Source organism: Arctopsyche grandis, chromosome 3, assembly GCF_051622035.1.
Source record: "Arctopsyche grandis isolate Sample6627 chromosome 3, ASM5162203v2, whole genome shotgun sequence".
In the NCBI taxonomy this organism is placed as follows: Eukaryota; Metazoa; Arthropoda; class Insecta; order Trichoptera; family Hydropsychidae; genus Arctopsyche; species Arctopsyche grandis.
This window is the reverse complement of record NC_135357.1, coordinates 15,733,408-15,757,290: the sequence shown is the minus strand read 5'-3', so window position 1 is coordinate 15,757,290 and position 23,883 is coordinate 15,733,408. Positions and strand designations below refer to the sequence as shown.

At 37.5% G+C, this 23,883-nt stretch overlaps 1 protein-coding gene and 1 long non-coding RNA gene across 3 annotated transcripts; one reads left to right on the top strand and one right to left on the bottom strand.

Moving 5' to 3' along the window:
• Positions 1–206: 206 nt before the first annotated feature.
• Positions 207–7,159, top strand: LOC143909743 (uncharacterized). The gene is made up of 2 exons (XR_013260371.1): positions 207–647; positions 5,546–7,159. It is a non-coding gene; the product is annotated as an uncharacterized LOC143909743 (long non-coding RNA).
• A 13,429-nt stretch (positions 7,160–20,588) lies between these two features.
• LOC143909399 (uncharacterized) lies at positions 20,589–23,541 on the bottom strand. Of its 2 annotated transcripts, none has more exons than XM_077427364.1 (2): positions 21,802–23,541; positions 20,589–21,615 (listed from the first exon to the last, which is right to left on the bottom strand). In XM_077427364.1, the coding sequence occupies exon 1, from the start codon at positions 23,397–23,399 to the stop codon at positions 21,936–21,938; it is 1,464 nt and encodes a 487-aa protein (XP_077283490.1). In that variant the 5' UTR covers positions 23,400–23,541; the 3' UTR covers positions 20,589–21,615; positions 21,802–21,935. The 2 variants fall into 2 exon arrangements, with proteins under 2 accessions (XP_077283490.1, XP_077283491.1); XM_077427365.1 differs by having other exon boundaries at positions 20,915–21,559; positions 21,649–23,541.
• Positions 23,542–23,883: the final 342 nt, after the last annotated feature.

The window sequence follows — 23,883 nt, the reverse complement described above, 5'->3', positions numbered from 1 at the left end:
GCTTGCCTCACCAAACCTAACCCAACCTAACCGAACCACCACCGATATCAAAGAATTCGACATTGCAAAAATATCCACAAAACGTGCTTACTGTTCCGACTTTTATAATGACGTGTGGCAAACAGTCTTATTAACTGATTGTCGATTGGCATTATTGACGAGTTGGAAGTAGTGTGGACCCAAGCGGAAGAACGCTACGGTCGAGTAGTCAGCGAAAAGACGGCGTACGGAGAAGTTGTGTTCTCGTACGTTCCGCTGAACCATATCCACGTGCAGATTTTACATTTCAATAAACTACATCAAACCATTATCGAAGTCTTTTCCATGATGGTCATTTCGAACCGGACACCAGTAACCTAGGCCACAACACCAAACGGACAAACCAATAGGAAAAAACGTGGTCGAGAAAAAATGGATGTCAATTAAGAAATCGGTATCGTTCCTTTGTTACTATCCGTACCTTTCCAATACTAATAACATGTTTGCTTCTATTTCAGCAATATATTGATTGATGTACAGAGGTACATGACCGCGTGATTGGACGCAGAAAATATATAAATAAAAACATAACCTACAAAGACGCATGGGACACAGATGTAATCCAAAATTATCGGAACGATCACATATACATCGTAAAGGATATTCAAGTAAGTGAATGTATTCAATCTCAGGCAATCTGTTCAAAAGGCAATCATGTGGGTAGGTCAGTTTTTAAAATATGTTTTAAAGTATAACAATTAATTAACGCGATTGTATAAAATAATATCGCGCTACGAAGGAATGTTTCATCGGTCGCATCGAATTTCGTATTAAAAGTGTAAAATCAGATGTAGTGTAAAATTAGCAAAGCACGTGGGGAATTATACTTGTAGCCCCAAAGTGGTTTAAAGCAAGTACATACCGGTATATTCATACATCGGTAGATCTTTGTTTCTTAATGTGTGTAGAAACATCCTCCCCCCCCTTCTCCACGATAAATGTGGAATTACACTTGTAGCCCCAAAGTGGCTTAAACCAAGTACGTACCGGTATATTCATACATCGGTAGATCTTTGTTTCTTAATGTGTGTAGAAACACCCTCCCCCCCCCCCCCTCCACAATAAATGTGGAATTACACTTGTAGCCCCAAAGTGGCTTAAACCAAGTACGTACCGGTATATTCATACATCGGTAGATCTATTTTTTTCTTAATGTGTGTAGAAACATCCTCCCCCCCCCCCCTCCACGATAAATGTGGAATTACACTTGTAGCCCCAAAGTGGCTTAAGCCAAGTACGTACCGGTATATTCATACATCGGTAGATCTCTTTGTTTCATAATGTGTGATGAAACAGTGGTGATTTAAAATAAATCACAAGACTTGTAGCCCCAAAGTGGATTAAATCAAGTACATACCGGTATATTCATACATCGGTAGATCTCTTTGTTTCATAATGTGTGATGAAACAGTGGTGATTTAAAATAAATCACAAGACTTGTAGCCCCAAAGTGGTTTAAATCAAGCACCCACCAATTTAGGGTTGTTATTTCTTCCAAAATATGTTGGATAGATTCTGGTGATATTAGTTAAAGTAGAATATTAAGATTCACGGTTAATCATTGAATATTATTACCTTATCTCTACGAATAGTTCAATTGACAGCTATAGTAGAGAATAACTGTATTTATGAGACGAAATAGTGCAACTTTCTGAAACAAATGTCAAGTGCTGAAAACGAGGAAATAGAAGCTTCGACTTCCCAGTCGCATAAAGGTCGAAATCCAACTAGGGACGTAGAACCTATTAGAGACAGGTCAAGCTCTAGAATACATCAGACTCGAAGTCAGACTCAATCGATAAAAACATTAGCGAAAGAAAATAAAGTAGAAGTTACAATGACATCAATAGAATTAAGGTATTCGGGCGCGTTTAAAAGACTACAGGAGAAAATAGACAGAATCTCCGAAATAAATGAAGGACAGTATCAATTTATTGAAAAAGCATACGACTATCTCCAAAAACTCCATTATGAGTACTTAGACAACCTCACAGATATAGAGCAGGCGGATCAAATAGACGAAGAGTTCTACATAATCACAATGACAATTCAAAATCTTAAAGCAGCATTAGAGAGACAATCCATTCAAGATGGTAAACTGAAGGTAGAGCAAGCAACAATTAAATTTGCTAGAGATAAGTTACCGACGTTAACCATTCCCACATTTCAGGGAGATCCATCTGAATGGCAATCGTTTCAACAAGCTTTTAAGAATATAATAGGAAACAAAACGGAATATTCGAATGTCACGAAATTGCAATATTTGCATCAATCCTTAATCGGTCCCGCTTTGGCAGCTGTATCAGGTTTAGATATTAGCTCAGACAATTACGAAATAGCTTGGAGTATTTTAGACAAGCAATATAATTTACCAAGACTTAATCTCAAAACTAGGATTAATTCACTTTGTGACTTAAAATTAATCACAAGAGAATCACATATCGAATTGAGAAATCTATTGAATCAGGTAACAGTGTGTATTAAAAACATTGAATCGTTGGGTTACGCGAGAGAAATTTTAGATCCATGGGTAACATGTTTAGTTCTAAGGAAATTACCTTTTAATCTAGTAAGAGACTGGGAAATATCGCTGGTTAGCAGAGAAATGCCACCATATGAAAGTTTAGAGACATTCTTGCAGAATAGATGTAATGTATTACAATCTACTGCATCTGTAACTACGGTGAAGGAATTCCCTCATAGTCGTCAAAGAATCATGAGAACTCATGTCGCGAACAAAAACCAATCAAGTAAGGTAAACGCATGCGCATTCTGTCGAAATAATCATTTCATAGGCAAATGTGATAAATTCAAAGCAAAATCCAGTTTGGAAAGAAATGAATTCGTTAAATCTAATAACATGTGTTTTAAATGTTTAAATTCATCGCATAAGATAACAAATTGCAAGTCTAACTATAATTGCTTAAGGTGCAAACAAAACCATCATACTTTGTTGCATCAGGACGATACATTTAGTTCAAATAATACGGGAAGGAAGTCAATTAATGCTCATTCTACTCATTTCTCTCAAAGGGAGATAATTTTACCCACGGTACAAGTAGACATTATAACGTCCAATGGAACGGTCGTTAAGGGTCGCACATTATTAGATTCCGGCTCACAAGTCAACTATGTTACCACATCTTTCGCTAAGAAGAATAACTTCAAATTAGAGAAAATCTCTCAAAAAATTGTAGGTATCGCTAATCAAGAAAGTAGCATTCGTCACATCACCAAGGTGACCATAAGGTCTTCAACCACTAATTACTCAACCAAAGTGTTGTGTTTGGTATTACCAGAAATTACTGGCGAAATTCCAACTGTGAAACTGGATCAACAGTTAATTTCAATACCAGCGGGAATCAAGTTATCAGATCCCCTTTGGAATAAACCGACGCCAATCGATTTATTGCTCGGCGCCGAGATTTGCGTTCATGCTATGAAAGCAGGAACCATCCAGTTAGGAAAAGGTATGCCTATCTTAAAGGATACCGAATTCGGATGGACAATAGTTGGTCCATATCCCGAAGTAAATAATGCTCCAGGGAAGAGCCACATAGGCTTAAGTCAATTAGACAGTCACATTCAAAACTTTTGGATGATAGACCAGGTTCCTATGGTAAAACATCAATCTCTTGAGGAGAAAAGATGTGAGGAACATTTCCAAGCACACACATCACGAGATAAAAACGGTAGATTTTGTGTAGCTTTACCATATAAAAATTCCCCGGTAGTATTAGGAAGTTCATTGCACATTGCGGAGAAAAGACACAAAACTTTGGAAAGACGTTTTTTAGCCAATAATAATTTAAAAATGGAATACAATAAAGTTTTAGATCAATTGGGAAATTCCAAATGTCATCTTGTGTGTTCTCGTTCGAGAGTCGCTCCGCTCAGTTTTGTAACTATTCCGCGTTTAGAGCTGTGCTCCGCTATGTTATTATCAAAGTTAATGAAGTCAACAATAGACCAATTAACAATTCATATTAATGAAAAATATTATTGGACGGATTCAACCGTCGCATTGCATTGGATTAGGGGAGAGTCATGTAAATGGACTACCTTCGTTGCCAATCGAGTGGCCGAAATCCAATCAATATCTCAACCCATTGAGTGGTACCATGTCTCCTCTACAGACAATCCAGCAGATTTAATTTCTCGAGGGACTCAACCATCAGAATTAAATCATAATTCGTTATGGTGGGACGGCCCTAGTTGGTTGAAATTAGATGAATCACGATGGCCTCGAAGACCTCCTGAGATCACAATAGATCTTCCAGAGAGAAGGGTAGTCACTAACGCTACCCTTGTGAGGGAAAATAATTGGATAGATAAATATTCTCATCTTCCAAGACTCCTTCGAGTTTTATCATATGTTCGTCGGCCACTAAGGAATAAACAATTAAACGTTAAAGAAAATAACGAACCGTCCGCTTTAGAATTAAAAGATGCTTTAAATAATTGGATTAGGTTATCGCTAATGGAATCATTTCCATTGGAATATCATTTGCTGAGCAAGGGACATCCAATTCCCAGTAGCAGTAAATTAGCTAAATTGTCCCCTCTATTCCATGAGAATTTAATTTGTGTTGGAAGTAGACTTCCTCTGGGAACAACTCTATCAACGTCACCCATTATCTTGTCAAATAAGCATAAACTTACACACATGATTGTCCGAGATGCACACTTGAAATATATTCACTTGGGTACTCAAGCCTTACTGTCGTTATAGCGGCAGACCTATTGGCCATTGGCCGGACATAATACTGTCAAAGGAGTGGTGCGTTCATGTGTCATTTGTTTCAGAAATAAACCACTGTCACACAATAGATTAATGGGATTACTCCCGCTCGAACGTACCACTGCGAATTTTCCTTTCAGTCATGCGGGGATAGACTTCGCAGGACCTTTTCCTGTGAAGAGTGGTTGCAATAAGAATTCTAAGATAATTAAGGGTTACGTTTGTGTCTTTGTGTGTTTTTCCAGTAAGGCAGTTCACTTGGAACTTGTCGGAGACTTAACGAGTTCAAATTTCTTAAATTATTTAAGAAGATTCGTAGCCAGACGTGACAGGCCCAATACGATATATTCCGACAATGCTACTAATTTTGTCGGTGCAAGTCATGAACTCGTTAATTTAGTAAAATTAATTTACGAACGTCCTCATGAGGAGAAGCTACTACGGTATGTAGCCTCCGAAGGGATTCGTTGGAAGTTTAACCCGCCAAGGGCGCCTCACATGGGAGGGCTGTGGGAAGCAGCGGTTAAATCCATGAAAATTCATTTAAACAAGGTGTTAAAGGCCACCACCTTAAATTTCGAATCATTTTGTACGGTATTGACTCAAATAGAAGCTTGCATGAATTCCCGTCCTCTTAGTCCCTTGTCATCGGATCCACTAGACCTTTTACCCCTCACACCTGGACATTTCTTAATTGGCAGATCCTTACTCGCTCTTCCAATGGAGGTTAAATATAACACTAATGTCCATGCCAATCTGCTTCAGATACAATTGACCACAGCAGCATTTTGGAAACGTTGGTCGGCGGAATATTTACATTCTTTGCAGTTACGACACAAATGGAAGAAGGACTCGAGCAACAATCTGAGTGTGGGTCAAATGGTCCTGTTAAAGGAGGAACACATGCTGCCAACCCGATGGGTCTTGGGTCGAGTCACTAAATTGTATCCCGGACCAGATGGCAGAGTTCGAGTCGTCGACGTCTTTACTGCCAGCGGAGAGTTTCGTCGGTCCAGTCATCTAGTGGCGCCATTGCCGATTCTACCACAAGGACCACTTGACAGGAAGGAAGATCAGCAAGATGGAGGAGAAACAGCAGCTTCAATTCCGTCAACTTCGGTAGCTTAGTTTAACCCGAAGACACTACCCCCAACGCATATTACTTATTAGATGTAATCATGAGTTTAAATCATTCAATGTTAATAGTAATACTCCGTAATTCACTTTAATTGTGTTGTGTGTATAATTTAAGCTATTTTCATTTTAACATTCGGCAGTATATATCTCCGAATTTAATCTAATCATTTTGTCTTTATAATATAAGACTTGTCTCATGTCATCACTCGGAAGGATTATATCCGAGTTTAAAATAAACTGTTCAAATTTGACAGTTAAAATTATATTCATGATTTGTTAATGTTAGTCTCCAAGCCAAACTTAATGGAGCATCTTAAATTATTTCATGTCTACTTAATTATAACCTGCCGGGAGTCATCCGCAGGTCTTATGTTTCTTGTTATGAAAACATAAGTTAACTCTTACTGTTTATAGTATTTATGTGAATCATAGAATAAGTAAATATTATAATACTGAACATTTCGATGTTTAACGTAGAGACATCTATAATCATAGTTCGCCTTCATTTCCTGCTTGTAGGAATAAATGAATGACTTTCCAATTTACTTGTAATTTAGCAATGTTTGTGTTACTTGTTGATGAAATCAAGTTAACTTAGGAGCATTACACTCACAAATCAAGTTTAGTTGATCGGTAATAGCTGATCTGTATTGACAACTGTAATAGTGTCAACATTGTATTGTCTAAGTTAACATCAAGATGAGGAATGCTTAAGTTAAACCATATACAGTCCACTCTCTCTTCTTTAAAGTAAACTTATCTTGTAATGCTTATTCACAGCTTCAAAGGAGATTTCAAAAATTTTAATGTAAATAGAAATAACATTCACCAGAGGTATACCTATAAGTTGAAATATTACTGAACCAATAAATTGATTTTATCCTCACACTGGATGAGGCAAAGGTTTCATTATTCACCCTCTATTTAATTATTTTAAGAGCTATGATTTATTGTAAACGACTCGTCAGTAATGCTGTAACTCTGTAGAATAACTGTATTGTTCAACAGTTTTCCTATGTGGGACTATGTTCCGACTTTTATAATGACGTGTGGCAAACAGTCTTATTAACTGATTGTCGATTGGCATTATTGACGAGTTGGAAGTAGTGTGGACCCAAGCGGAAGAACGCTACGGTCGAGTAGTCGGCGAAAAGACGGCGTACGGAGAAGTTGTTTCTCGTACGTTCCGCTGAACCATATCCACGTGCAGATTTTACATTTCAATAAACTACATCAAACCATTATCGAAGTCTTTTCCACTTACCTCACCAAACCTAACCCAACCTTACCTAACCATTACCGAAATCAAAGATATCGACATTGCAAAAATATACACAAATCGTGCTTACCTCACCAAACCTAACCCAACATAACCTAACTTTCACCGAAATCAAAGAATTCGACATTGCAAAAATATCCACAAAACTTGCTTACCTCACCAAACCTAACCCAACCTAACCGAACCACCACCGAAATCAAAGATATCGACATTGCAAAAATATACACAAAACGTGCTTACCTCACCAAACCTAACCCAACCTAACCGAACCACCACCGAAATCAAAGATATCAACATTGCAAAAATATACACAAAACGTGCTAACCTCAAAAAACCTTACCCAACCTAACTGAACCACCACCGAAATCAATGAATTCGACATTGCAAAAATATACACAAAACGTGCTAAACTCACCAAACCTAGCCCAACCTTACCTTTCCATTACTGAAATCAAAGATTTCGACATTGCAAAAATATACACAAAACGTGCTTACCTCACCAAACCTAACCCAACCTAACCGAACCACCACCGAAATCAAAGAATTCGACATTGCAAAAATATACACAAAAAGTGCTAACCTCACCAAACCTAACCCAACCAAACCTTACCATCACCGAATTCAAAGAATTCGACATTGCAAAAATATACACAAAACGTGCTTAACTCACCAAACCTCACCCAACCTTACCTAACCATTACCGAAATCAAAGAATTCGATATTGCAAAAATATACACAAAACGTCTTTACTTCACAAAACCTAACCCAACCTAACCTAACAATAACCGAAATCACAGAGATTGACATTTCAAAAATATACACAAAAAGTGCTTACCTCACCAAACCTAACCCAACCTAACCTAACTATCACCGAAATCATAAAATTCGACATTGCAAAAATTTCCACGAAACATGCTTGCCTCACCAAACCTAACCAAACCTAACCGAACCACCACCGAAATCAAAGAAATAGACATTGCAAAAATATCCACAAAACGTGCTAACCTCACCAACCCTTAACCAACCTAACCGAACCACCACCGAAATCAAAGAATTCGACATTGCAAAAATATACACAAAACGTGCTTAACCCACCAAACCTAACCCAACCTTACCTAACCATTACCGAAATCAAAGAATTCGACATTGCAAAATTATACACAAAACGTGCTTACTTCACCAAACCTAACCCAACCTAACCTAACCATCCCCGAAATCAAAGAATTCGACATTGCAAAAATATACACAAAACGTGCTTACCTCACCAAACCTTACCCAACCTAACCTTACTATCACCGAAATCAAAGAATTCGACATTGCAAAAATATCCACAAAACGTGCGAACCTCAACAAACCTAACCCAACCTAACCTAACCATCACCGAAATCAAAGAAATCGACATTGCAAAAATATCCACAAAACGTGCTTGCCTTACCAAACCTAACCCAACCTAACCGAACAACCACCGAAATCAAAGAATTCGACATTGCAAAAATATACACAAAACGTGCTAACCTCACCAAACCTAACCCAACCTTACCTAACCATTACCGAAATCAAAGAATTTGACATTGCAAAAATATACACTCAACGTGCTTAACTCACCAAACCTAACCCAACCTCACCTAACTATTACCGAAATCAAATAATTCGACATTTCAAAAATATACACAAAAAGTGCTTACCTCACCAAACCTAACCTAACTATCACCGAAATCATAAAATTCGACATTGCAAAAATTTCCACAAAACGTGCTTGCCTCACCAAACCTAACCCAACCTAACCGAACCACCACCGAAATCAAAGAATTCGACATTGCAAAAATATACACAAAACGTGCTTTACTCACCAAACCTAACCCAACCTTCCCTTACCATTACCGAAATCAAAGATATCGACATTGCAAAAATATCCACAAAACGTGCTTACCTCACCAAACCTAACCCAACCTAACCGAACCACCACCGAAATCAAAGATATCGACATTGCAAAAATAAACACATAACGTGTTTATCTCACCAAACCTAGCCCAACCTAACCTAACTATCACCGAAATCAAAGAATTCGACAATGCAAAAATATGCACAAAACGTGCTAACTTCACAGAACCTAACCCAACCTAACCTAACCATCACCGAAATCAAGGAATTCGACATTGCAAAAATATACACCAACCGTGCTAACTTCACAGAACCTAACCTTACCTAACCTAACCAAAACCGAAATCAAAGATTTCGACATTGCAAAAATTAACACAAAACGTGCTGACTTCACAAAACCTAACCGAACCCAACCTAACCATCACTGAAATCAAAGAATTGGACATTGCAAAAATATCCACAAAACGTGCTTACCTCACCAAACCTAACCCAACCTAACCGAACCACCACCGATATCAAATATATCGACATTGCAAAAATATACACATAACGTGCTTACCTCACCAAACCTAACCCAACCTAACCTAACTATCACCGAAATCAAAGAATTCGACAATGCAAAAATATGCACAAAACGTGCAAGCCTCACCAAACCAAACCCAACCAAACCTTACCATCACCGAATTCAAAGAATTCGACATTGCAAAAATATACACAAAACGTGCAAACTTCACAAAACCTAACCCAACCTAACCTAACCATCACCGAAATCAAGGAATTCGACATTGCAAAAATATACACAAACCGTGCTAACTTCACAGAACCTAACCTTACCTAACCTAACCAAAACCGAAATCAAAGAATTCGACATTGCAAAAATTAACACAAAACGTGCTGACTTCACAAAACCTAACCGAACCCAACCTAACCATCACTGAAATCAAAGAATTGGACATTGCAAAAATATCCACAAAACGTGCTAACCTCACCAAACCTAACCCAACCTAACCTAACAATCACCGAATTCAAAAAATTCGACATTGCAAAAATATACACAAATCGTGCTTACTTCACGAAACCTAACCCAACCTAACCTAACTATCACCGAAATCATAAAATTCGACATTGCAAAAATTTCCACAAAACGTGCTTGCCTCACCAAACCTAACCCAACCTAACCGAACCACCACCGAGATCAAAGAATTCGACATTGCAAAAATATCCACAAAACGTGCTAACCTCACCAAACCTTACCCAACCTAACCGAACCACCACCAAAATCAAAGAATTCGACATTGCAAAAATATACACAAAACGTGCTTACCTCACCAAACCTAACCCAACCTAAACTAACTATCACCGAAAACAAAAAAATTCGACATTGCAAAAATATACACAAAACGTGCTTACTTCACGAAACCTAACCCAACCTAACCTAACCATCACCGAAATCAAAGAATTCGACATTGGAAAAATATCAACAAAACGTGCTTACCTCAACAAACCTAACCCAACCTAACCTAACTATCACCGAAATCAAAGAATTCGACATTGCAAAAATATACACAAAACCTCTTAACTTCACAAAACCTAACCCAACCTAACCTAACATAACCGAAATCAAAGAATTCGACATTTCAAAAATATACACAAAACGTGCTTACCTCACCAAACCTAACCCAACCTTACCTATCTATCACCGAAATCAAAGAATTCGACATTTTAAAAATATCCACAAAACGTGCGAACCTCATCAAACCTAACCCAACCTAAGCTAACCACCACCGAAATCAAAGATATCGACATTGCAAAAATATACACAAAACGTGCTTACTTCACGAAACCTAACCTAACCTAACCTAACCATCACCGAAATCAAAGAATTCGACATTGGAAAAATATCCACAAAACGTGCTTACCTCAACAAACCTAACCCAACCTAACCTAACCATCACCGAAATCAAAGAATACGACATTGCAAAAATATACACAAAACGTGCTTACCTCACCAAACCTAACCCAACCTAACCTAACTATCACCGAAATCAAAGAATTCGACATTGTCAATTTAAACACAAAACGTGCTTTCCTCACCAAACTAAACCCAACTGAACCTAACCATCACCGAAATAAAGGCATTATACATTGCAAAAATATACACAAAACGTGCTAGCCTCACCAAACCTAACCCAACCAAACCTAACCATCACTGAATTCAAAGAATTCGACATTGCTAAAATATACACAAAACGTGCTGACTTCACAAAACCTAACCCAACCTAACCTTACTATCACCGAAATCATAAAATTCGACATTGCAAAAATTTCCACAAAACGTGCTTGCCTCACCAAACCTAACCCAACCTAACCGAACCACCACCGAAATCAAAGAATTCGACATTGCAAAAATATCCACAAAACGTGCTAACCTCACCAAATTTTACCCAACCTAACCGAACCACCACCAAAATCAAAGAATTTGACATTGCAAAAATATACACAAAACGTGCTAAGCTCACCAAACCTAACCCAACTTTACCTAACCATTACCGAAATCAAAGATATCGACATTGCAAAAATATACACAAAACGTGCTTACCTCAGCAAACCTAACCCAACCTAACCTAACTATCACCGAATTCAAAGAATTCGACATTGCAAAAATATCCACAAAACGTGCTTACCTCACTAAACCTAACCCAACCTAGCCGAACCACCACCGAAATCAAAGATATCGACATTGCAAAAATATACACAAAACGTGCTAACCTCACCAAACCTAACCCAACTTAACCTAACCATCACCGAAATCAAAGAATTCGACATTGCAAAAATATACACAAAACGTGCTAACCTCACCAAACCTTACCCAACCTAACCTTACTATCACCGAAATCAAAGAATTCGACATTGCAAAAATATCCACAAAACGTGCGAACCTCAACAAACCTAACCCAACCTAACCTAACTATCACCGAAATCAAAGAATTCGACATTGCAAAAATATCCACAAATCGTGCTTACCTCACCAAACCTATCCCAACCTAACCGAACCACCACCGAAATCAAAGATATCGACATTGCAAAAATATACACAAAACGTGCTAACCTCAATAAACCTAACCCAACCTTACCGAACAATTACCGAAATCAAAGAATTCGACATTGCAAAAATTAACACAAAACGTGCTGACTTCACAAAACCTAACCGAACCCAACCTAACCATCACTGAAATCAAAGAATTGGACATTGCAAAAATATCCACAAAACGTGCTAACCTCACCAAACCTAACCCAACCTAACCTAACAATCACCGAATTCAAAAAATTCGACATTGCAAAAATATACACAAAACGTGCTTACTTCACGAAACCTAACCCAACCTAACCTAACTATCACCGAAATCATAAAATTCGACATTGCAAAAATTTCCACAAAACGTGCTTGCCTCACCAAACCTAACCCAACCTAACCGAACCACCACCGAGATCAAAGAATTCGACATTGCAAAAATATCCACAAAACGTGCTAACCTCACCAAACCTTACCCAACCTAACCGAACCACCACCAAAATCAAAGAATTCGACATTGCAAAAATATACACAAAACGTGCTTACCTCACCAAACCTAACCCAACCTAAACTAACTATCACCGAAAACAAAAAAATTCGACATTGCAAAAATATACACAAAACGTGCTTACTTCACGAAACCTAACCCAACCTAACCTAACCATCACCGAAATCAAAGAATTCGACATTGGAAAAATATCAACAAAACGTGCTTACCTCAACAAACCTAACCCAACCTAACCTAACTATCACCGAAATCAAAGAATTCGACATTGCAAAAATATACACAAAACCTCTTAACTTCACAAAACCTAACCCAACCTAACCTAACATAACCGAAATCAAAGAATTCGACATTTCAAAAATATACACAAAACGTGCTTACCTCACCAAACCTAACCCAACCTTACCTATCTATCACCGAAATCAAAGAATTCGACATTTTAAAAATATCCACAAAACGTGCGAACCTCATCAAACCTAACCCAACCTAAGCTAACCACCACCGAAATCAAAGATATCGACATTGCAAAAATATACACAAAACGTGCTTACTTCACGAAACCTAACCTAACCTAACCTAACCATCACCGAAATCAAAGAATTCGACATTGGAAAAATATCCACAAAACGTGCTTACCTCAACAAACCTAACCCAACCTAACCTAACCATCACCGAAATCAAAGAATACGACATTGCAAAAATATACACAAAACGTGCTTACCTCACCAAACCTAACCCAACCTAACCTAACTATCACCGAAATCAAAGAATTCGACATTGTCAATTTAAACACAAAACGTGCTTTCCTCACCAAACTAAACCCAACTGAACCTAACCATCACCGAAATAAAGGCATTATACATTGCAAAAATATACACAAAACGTGCTAGCCTCACCAAACCTAACCCAACCAAACCTAACCATCACTGAATTCAAAGAATTCGACATTGCTAAAATATACACAAAACGTGCTGACTTCACAAAACCTAACCCAACCCAACCTTACTATCACCGAAATCATAAAATTCGACATTGCAAAAATTTCCACAAAACGTGCTTGCCTCACCAAACCTAACCCAACCTAACCGAACCACCACCGAAATCAAAGAATTCGACATTGCAAAAATATCCACAAAACGTGCTAACCTCACCAAATTTTACCCAACCTAACCGAACCACCACCAAAATCAAAGAATTTGACATTGCAAAAATATACACAAAACGTGCTAAGCTCACCAAACCTAACCCAACTTTACCTAACCATTACCGAAATCAAAGATATCGACATTGCAAAAATATACACAAAACGTGCTTACCTCAGCAAACCTAACCCAACCTAACCTAACTATCACCGAATTCAAAGAATTCGACATTGCAAAAATATCCACAAAACGTGCTTACCTCACTAAACCTAACCCAACCTAGCCGAACCACCACCGAAATCAAAGATATCGACATTGCAAAAATATACACAAAACGTGCTAACCTCACCAAACCTAACCCAACTTAACCTAACCATCACCGAAATCAAAGAATTCGACATTGCAAAAATATACACAAAACGTGCTAACCTCACCAAACCTTACCCAACCTAACCTTACTATCACCGAAATCAAAGAATTCGACATTGCAAAAATATCCACAAAACGTGCGAACCTCAACAAACCTAACCCAACCTAACCTAACTATCACCGAAATCAAAGAATTCGACATTGCAAAAATATCCACAAATCGTGCTTACCTCACCAAACCTATCCCAACCTAACCGAACCACCACCGAAATCAAAGATATCGACATTGCAAAAATATACACAAAACGTGCTAACCTCAATAAACCTAACCCAACCTTACCGAACAATTACCGAAATCAAAGAATTCGACATTGCAAAATTATACACAAAACGTGCTAACTTCACCAAACCTAACCCAACCTAACCTAACCATCACCGAAATCAAAGAATTCGACATTGCAAAAATATACACAAAACGTGCTTACCTCACCAAACCTTACCCAACCTAACCTTACTATCACCGAAATCAAAGAATTCGACATTGCAAAAATATCCACAAAACGTGCGAACCTCAACAAACCTTACCCAACCTAACCTAACCAGCACCGAAATCAAAGAAATCGACATTGCAAAAATATCCACAAAACGTGCTTGCCTCACCAAACCTAACCCAACCTATCCGAACCACCACCGAAATCAAAGAATTCGACATTGCAAAAATATACACAAAACGTGCTTACTTCACCAAACCTAACCCAACCTAAACTAACCATCACCGAAATCAAAGAATTCGACATTGCAAAAATATACACAAAACGTGCTTAACTCACCAAACCTAACACAACCTTACCTAACCATTACCGAAATCAAAGAATTTGACATTGCAAAAATATACACAAAACGTCTTAACTTCACAAAACCTAACCCAACCTAACCTCACAATAACTGAAATCAAAGAATTTGACATTTCAAAAATATACACAAAAAGTGCTTACCTCACCAATCCTAACCCAACCTAAACTAACTTTCACCGAACCTAACCTAACCTAACCCAACCTAACCTAACCATCACTGAAATCAAAGAAATCGACATTGCAAAAATATACACAAAAAGTGCTTACCTCACCAAACCTAACCCAACCTTACCTAACCATTACCGAAATCAAAGAATTCGACATTGCAAAAATTTCCACAAAACGTCTTAACTTCACAAAATCTAGACCAACCTCACCTAACAATAACCGAAATCAAAGAATTCGATATTTCAAAAATATACACAAAAAGTGCTTACCTCACCAAACCTAACCCAACCTTACCTTACCATTACCGAAATCAAAGAATTCGACATTGCAAAATTATACACAAAACGTGCTAACTTCACCAAACCTAACCCAACCTTACCTAACCATCACCGAAATCAAAGAATTCGACATTGGAAAAATATCCACAAAACGTGCTTACCTCACCAAACCTAACCCAACCTAACCTAACTATCACCGAAATCATAAAATTCGACATTGCAAAAATATACACAAAAGGTGCTAACCTCACCAAACCTAACCCAACCTTACCTAACCATCACCAAAATCAAAGAATTCGACATTGGAAAAATATCCACAAAACGTGCTTACCTCACCAAACCTAACCATCACCGAAATCAAAGAATACGACATTGCAAAAATATACACAAAACGTGCTTACCTCACCAAACCTAACCCAACCTAACCTTACTATCACCGAAATCAAAGAATTCCACATTGCAAAATTATACACAAAACGTGCTTTCCTCACCAAACCTAACTCAACCTTACCTAACCATTACCGAAATCAAAGAATTCGACATTGCACAAATTTCCACAAAACGTATTAACTTCACAAAATCTAGACCAACCTAACCTAACAATAACCGAAATCAAAGAATTCGACATTTCAAAAATATACACAAAAAGTGCTTACCTCACCAAACCTAACCCAACCTAACCGAACCACCACCGAAATCAAAGAATTCGACATTTCAAAAATATCCACAAAACTTGCTAACCTCACTTAACCTTACCCAACCTAACCGAACCACCATTGAAATCAAAGAATTCGACATTGCAAAAATATACACAAAACGTGCTAACCTCACCAAACCTAACCCAACCTTACCTAACCATTACCGAAATCAAAGAATTCGACATTGCCAAAATATACACTCAACGTGCTTAACTCACCAAACCTAACCCAACCTTACCTAACTATTACCGAAATCAAAGAATTCGACATTTTAAAAATATACACAAAAAGTGCTTACCTCACCAAACCTAACCTAACTATCACCGAAATCATAAAATTCGACATTGCAAAAATTTCCACAAAACGTGCTTGACTCACTAAACCTAACCCAACCTAACCGAACCACCACCGAAATCAAAGAATTCGACATTGCAAAAATATACACAAAACGTGCTTTACTCACCAAACCTAACCCAACCTAACCGAACCACCACCGAAATCAAAGATATCGACATTGCAAAAATATTTATATTTATATTTATAACTTCACCAAACCTAACCCAACCTTACCTAACCATTACCGAAATCAAAGAATTTGACATTGCAAAAATATACACAAAACGTGCTTAACTCACCAAACCTAACCCAACCTTACCTAACCATTACCGAAATCAAAGAATTCGACATTGCAAAAATATACACAAAACGTCTTAACTTCACAAAACCTAACCCAACCTAACCTAACAATAACCGAAACCACAAAATTTGACATTTCAAAAATATACACAAAAAGGGCTTACCTCACCAAACCTAAACCAACCTAACCTAACTATCACCGAAATCATAAAATTCGACATTGCATAAATTTCCACAAAACGTGCTTGCGTCACCAAACCTAACCTAACCTAACCAAACCACCACCGAAATCAAAGAATTCGACATTGCAAAAATATCCACAAAACGTGCTTACCTCACCAAACCTTACCCAACCTAACCGAACCACCATTGAAATCAAAGAATTCGACGTTGCAAAAATATACACAAAACGTGCTTAACTCACCAATCCTATCCCAACCTTACCTAACCATTACCGAAATCAAAGATATCGACATTGCAAAAACATACACAAAACGTGCTGACCTCACCAAACCTAACCCAACCTAACCAAACTATCACCGAAATCAAAGAATTCGACATTGCAAAAATATCCACAAAACGTGCTAACTTCACCAAACCTAACCCAACCTAAACTAACCATTACCGAAATAAAAGAATTCGACATTGCAAAAATATACACAAAACGTGCTAACCTCACCAAACCTAACCCAACCTAAATCTGTATGTAGCTACATACAATGTAAAAACGTTTTCGAGTGAAGGAAGTGTGCGTGCATTAGAGAATGAATTAGAAAATATCAATTGGGATATAGTAGGACTTAGTGAAGTAAGACGAAAACAGCGAATCCAAATAATCCTAAAAAGTGGTAACTGTCTCTACTGGAGAGGGCTACCAAATGGTAGAATAGGAGGAGTAGGGTTTCTTATCAATAAGAGAATAGAAAGAAATATTATAGAAATAAGCGACATATCGGAACGTATATGCTATATAGTATTAAGATTCTCGAGCAGGTACACTTGTCAAATCTTCCAAGTGTACGCCCCCACATCTAGCCACCCAGTCGAGGAAATAGAAGACTTCTACGAAAAAATACAGGGCGCATACGATAATAGCCGTCACCACTTTAAAATAATCATGGGCGACTTTAACGCAAAAATAGGACAAAAGGCAAATACAGAAAGAGCAGTAGGCAATTTTTGTACCGGCCAAAGAAACGACAGAGGCGATCGCCTCATAGAATTCGCAGAACACAACAGACTCTTTATCACTAATTTATTTTTCAGGAAAAACTCCAACAATAAGTGGACTTGGGAGAGTCCTAAAGGAGACAGAAACGAAATCGATTTCATCCTAACAAATGCCCTGCACTCCGTTAAAGACGTTAGTGTTTTAAGTAAAGTAGATATAGGTAGCGATCACAGATTAGTCCGTGCCAGGATGGCCATTAATATAAATTGCGACCGTAGGAAATTAATAAAAGGATGCAGTAACTCTCCAGATTTCGCTCAACTAAGGTCTAGGAAAAAGGAATTCGAACTCGAACTTGGAAATCGATACGGGAAATTAAACCCAGAAGCAGACATCGAAGAAATGAACACTGTAATTAGTTCGGTTCTAGCCTCAACAGCTAAGAAATAAGTTGGACTCAGGAAACAGATTAAGCTAAGCAAAATTTGGTAATGAGGAAACTAATTAAGCATAAAAGGAAGTTAGATAGGGATAATAATAAGCAAGAATACAATCTTGTAAATAAGGAAATTAAGAAGAGAATAGTCAGGGATGTCAGGGATTTTAACAGCAAGCTAAAAGAAAATACCATTAAGAATAACCGTAGCCTGAAAAAGTGCAAACAAGATCTTTTCTTAGGCAAAAACCAAATGATCGCAATCAGATCAGAGAGCGGAGTATTAATTCGGAATAGAGAAGAGATCATAGACAGAGTTTATACGTTCTATGCAAAACTTTACGAGAACAACAACGGTCAATTTCCCGCTCCGGAATCGACACACGGCCAAAGGGTTCCTGCAGTATTGCCTAGCGAAGTAGAGGCCGCGCTAAAAACTGCAAAGAACGGTAAAACCCCAGGGGAAGATAATATTCCCATTGACTTACTAAAATGTGGCGCCCCCCCCCCCCCCTAATTAATATCTTAGCTAGGCTTTTCAGCAAATGCATCCAGAACCAAGCTATACCAGAATGATGGAATAACGCAACTATCATTTTAATACACAAAAAAGGCGACAAAAGCGATATCAAGAACTACCGACCCATTAGTTTACTTTCAGCGGTCTACAAGCTCTTCACGAAGGTTATTACAGAAAGGCTGAAGAATATCCTCGACGTGAACCAACCTATAGAGCAGGCAGCGTTTAGGGCAAATTTCAGCACAATGGACCACCTCCAAGTAGTTGGCGAACTAATCGAGCGCGCCAACGAATATCAACGGCCATTGTGCCTAGGTTTCGTCGATTATGAGAAAGCCTTCGATACAGTTAGTCATAATGCAGTACTTAACGCTCTACAAACACAGGGAGTGCCGGAACCCTATGTGGGACTGTTAGCTGCAATATATAAGAATGCCACAGCTTCGGTTAAAATTTTTTCAGGTACAGATAGATTTAGCATAGGAAAAGGAGTAAGACAAGGAGATACAATCTCGCCCAAGTTATTCAATGCGGTGCTTGAGGGAGTTTTCAGGAACTTGGATTGGGATACAGCCGTAAGTAAGTAAGCATCAATGGTCGCTTTTTGAGTCAACTTCGGTTCGCAGACGATATAGTTTTAGTAGCTCGTGATTCAGCTGACCTACTTATCAGACTAACACAGCTGGACAGCGAAAGTAGAAAAGTAGGATTAAAAATTAACGTAGATAAGACTAAACTAATGTTCAATAGTTATTGCATGCCTGATAGCATCCCCTTAGATGATAAACCAGTAGAAGTAGTAAATAATTATTTATATTTAGGTCAAATAATTGACATGTCTGGTAGTAAAAATGAAGAGATAAAGAGACCTCTGAAATTGGGATGGAGTGCATTTGGACGGATGAATGCTGTTTTTAAATCAAAAATGCCACTCTGCCTGAAGAAAAGGATCTTTGATCAATGCGTTTTGCCAGTGATGACGTATGGATGTGAAACTTGGACACTGAACGCCAAGATGCTAAATAAAATCCAATTCACTCATAGAAGTATGGAACGCTGTATGCTTGGCATAACGAGGAAAGACAGAAAGCGGAACACGTGGGTGAGAAATATGACAAGGGTAGTGGACATAGTGGATAGAGTGAAGAGATTGAAATGGCAATGGGCGGGTCACGTAGCTAGGAGGATGGACGAAAGGTGGACAAAAGAAGTGCTTGAATGGTACCCATAAGAAGGCAAAAGAGTAAAAGGAAGACCGCAAGGAAGATGGGTGAATGAAATTAGGAAAATGTGCGGAATGAGATGGATGAGTGTTGCGCAAAACAGAGACGAGTGGAAGCGTGTTGGAGAGGCCTTCATCCAGCAGTGGATGGCGAATGACGTAAATGATATATATATATATATATATATATATATATATATATATATATATATATATATATAGATATATATATATATATATATATATATATATATATATATATATATACATATATATATATATATATATATATATATATATATATATATATATATATATATATATATATATATATATATTATATATATATATATATATATATATATATATATATATATATATATATATATATATATATATAGGATCCGGATGTGAAGGATTCCAAGTGAAACGCAGATTAAGTCAGAACTATGTATTTATTAACACATATCTTCGGGCTTGTTCTCCAACAAGTGACCATAACAACACGCATCCGGTCTTTCCCAGGCATACCACACACACTCTATCTCGGCTCGTTTAAAAATCAATTCTACATTCGGTCATTCCTGACTGTCATTCGCCCTCGGATGACATTCTTCGTCTTTTATATTTTTACAGCATTTCATCTCACATTCTTTTACATTTCATCTTCTACTCTATACAATGTATCATCTTACATTCTTTTAAAACATTTCCTCTATCATCCTCAACAATGTTTCAACTCACATTCTTTTACATTTCATTTTCCACTCTATACAATGTATCATCTTACATTCTTTTAAAACATTTCCTCTATCATCCTCAACAATGTTTAATCTTCCATTCCATAAAATCATCTTATATTCTCCTAAACATGCTTTCAATTGTCACAATTACAATTTAAATCACAATTACAATCATCATCACAATTACAATCATCACCACAATTACAATCATCATCACAACTACATTTCAATACACTTATACATCAATCATTTCACAATTTACATAACAATTACAATTATAACAAATTAATCGTTACACATTTCACTACAAATCAATTTTTTCATTTCAACACAATTCAATCTTCAATAAAGTTACACATAACAATTAAAGTTACACATAAATCATCACAATTACAATTTAAAATTATGTCAAGCAATACAAAACAGAAAGGTATCACAATTACAATTTAAAGTTATTACAAGCAATACAAAACATTAAAATCAATACCTTTACAATGACAAAAGTTAAATCTTTACATCGGAAACAATCACATTTCAAAACATTACTAGAATTAGCAATAAAACATTAAAATCAATACCTTTACTATGACAGGTTAAATCTTTACATCGGAAACAATCACATTTTAAAACATTACTAGAATTAGCAATAAAACATTAAAATCAATACCTTTACTATGACAGGTTAAATCTTTACATCGGAAACAATCACATTTCTAAACATTACTAGAATTAGCAATAAAACATTAAAATCAATACCTTTACAATGACAAAAGTTAAATCTTTACATCGGAAACAATCACATTTTAAAACATTACTAGAATTACATTTCAATACAGTTATCTTATATTCTTCTAAGCATGTAACCAAATTAAAACATGATTCAATATACAAAGCACTTCCCAAAAATACTAGAATAAGCAATAAAACATTACACTTTTCAATCATCAAATTACAAGTAAGGCTTAACTAAAAACCCTCCAGGTATTTCACTTATTCTCTAATTCACAAACGCACACTTCACTTCCATCGGTGCAACTTAAATTCTATCCAATGCCCTCGGCGATTCTCTGTGACTGTCCGAGGAATCTGCCGTCACCCCACAGATATTCTGCTAGTAATTTACCATAAATGAAGTCAACACATATTGGTTCTAGCTCACTGATACATCCAGTAAGTCTTTTCTCAATCCATGGTTCTATTTTCTTTTCCATTGAATTAACATCAATCCGACTACGACCGAGCTTGAAAGTGAATACAGTGTCTTTTGGTGTTGAAATTTTGACTGGGTCCCTTAATCCTTCTTGTGATTTAGCCATATCTTTCTCTTTGTCTTTATGTTTTTCCTTTTCTTTATTCTCATCTTCAGAATTCTTCAAATGACTATAATCCTTAGATCCTTTTCTAAATTGATCATCGGGTGGTTGATCTGTATTTGAAGACGGTATGTCTCCGTAGTCCCAAAGTCTTCCTCTTTGCAAACCATCACCGTCCATACTTCCATCAGCCAGGTTCACACCTCCATCAGCCATGTTCGCATCGTCCTCTTCATCATTGGAAACAATGAGTTTTCTTTGAGCAGACATCTCTCGTGAAGCCCGTTGCTGCAAAGGTCTTTTTCTGTGCAAACCATCACTGTTCACACTTACATCGGCCATGTTTACATCTCCATCGGCCATGTTCGCCTCGTCCTCTTGTGTTGGAATACTGACTGGTTCTCTTATTTCTTCTTGTATTGGAATACTGACTGGTTCTCTTATTTCTTCTTGTATTGTCAAGACAGTCTTTGTTTTGGTGCTGTTACATTGAGCTGATATGTGCCCAAACTCGTTACAATTGAAACAACGAGTTCCTCTCGTCTTAAACCTACAGTCGGCTGCTAAGTGACCACGTCCACTACAATTGTAGCATCGTGAACTCAGTCTTTCTCGGTTTTCACGGTTTCTCACGGGCCCCGTCACCCTGGGTTCGTCGTCTGGTGTTTCACCGGCCCCACTTGAATCGGAGTCAATGGGCTCTGCTTGAGCAAGCATTTCTCGTTCTTCAAAGACAAGCTCTTCGTCATCCCACTGGAACTCTTCTATCAGTTTCTGCTTAAGGATAGTCCATGATCTAATTATCCCTTCTGAATCCAGGAACATTCTCGCTGTTCCTACGCAATATACTCTCCCGTAGACCAGTTGCTCCAGGGGCGTCCAGTGGAAGAACTTCGCAAATTCTTCCATGTGCTCAATCCACTGGCTGATTGGCACACCGCCGATCCCCTTAAACCGTGGCGCGTAAGTCTCGAATTTGTCTCTGTCAAAATATGGCACTTCGTCTTCTTCTTCCTCTTCATCGTCGTCGTCATCATCTTCGTCTAAGTCCGCGAACCTCTGCATCTCCACGACAGTTAGCCGACGTAAAACTGACGCTGACATTGGCGCTATCGTCTTGGATATCATCATCGTCGTGTGGCGTGTTCGCTGACGTGACGTCACCGACGTCACGGGCTTCCGCATTCTCGTCATCGCGCGCGCGTCCTAACCTCAACTGTCAAAACTCCGCGTCGTCGTCTGACCGCTTCTGGCTGTCACTCGAAATGTCTTCAGGCATCCCGGACAAAGCCCCCAAATATAGGATCCGGATGTGAAGGATTCCAAGTGAAACGCAGATTAAGTCAGAACTATGTATTTATTAACACATATCTTCGGGCTTGTTCTCCAACAAGTGACCATAACAACACGCATCCGGTCTTTCCCAGGCATACCACACACACTCTATCTCGGCTCGTTTAAAAATCAATTCTACATATATATATATATATATATATATATATATATATATATATATATATATATATATATATATATATATATATATATATATATATATATATATATATATATATATATATATATATATAAGCAATTGAAACTCGAATAAAAATAAAGTTAAAGATATTGAATCGACTGGATTCGGAATGAAATTGATGCAAATTACGAAGTGATTACG

Coding starts and splice junctions, on each gene's coding strand:
- LOC143909399 (XM_077427364.1), bottom strand. CDS start 23,399: ATGACGAGAATGCGGAAGCCCGTGACGTCGGTGACGTCACGTCAGCGA.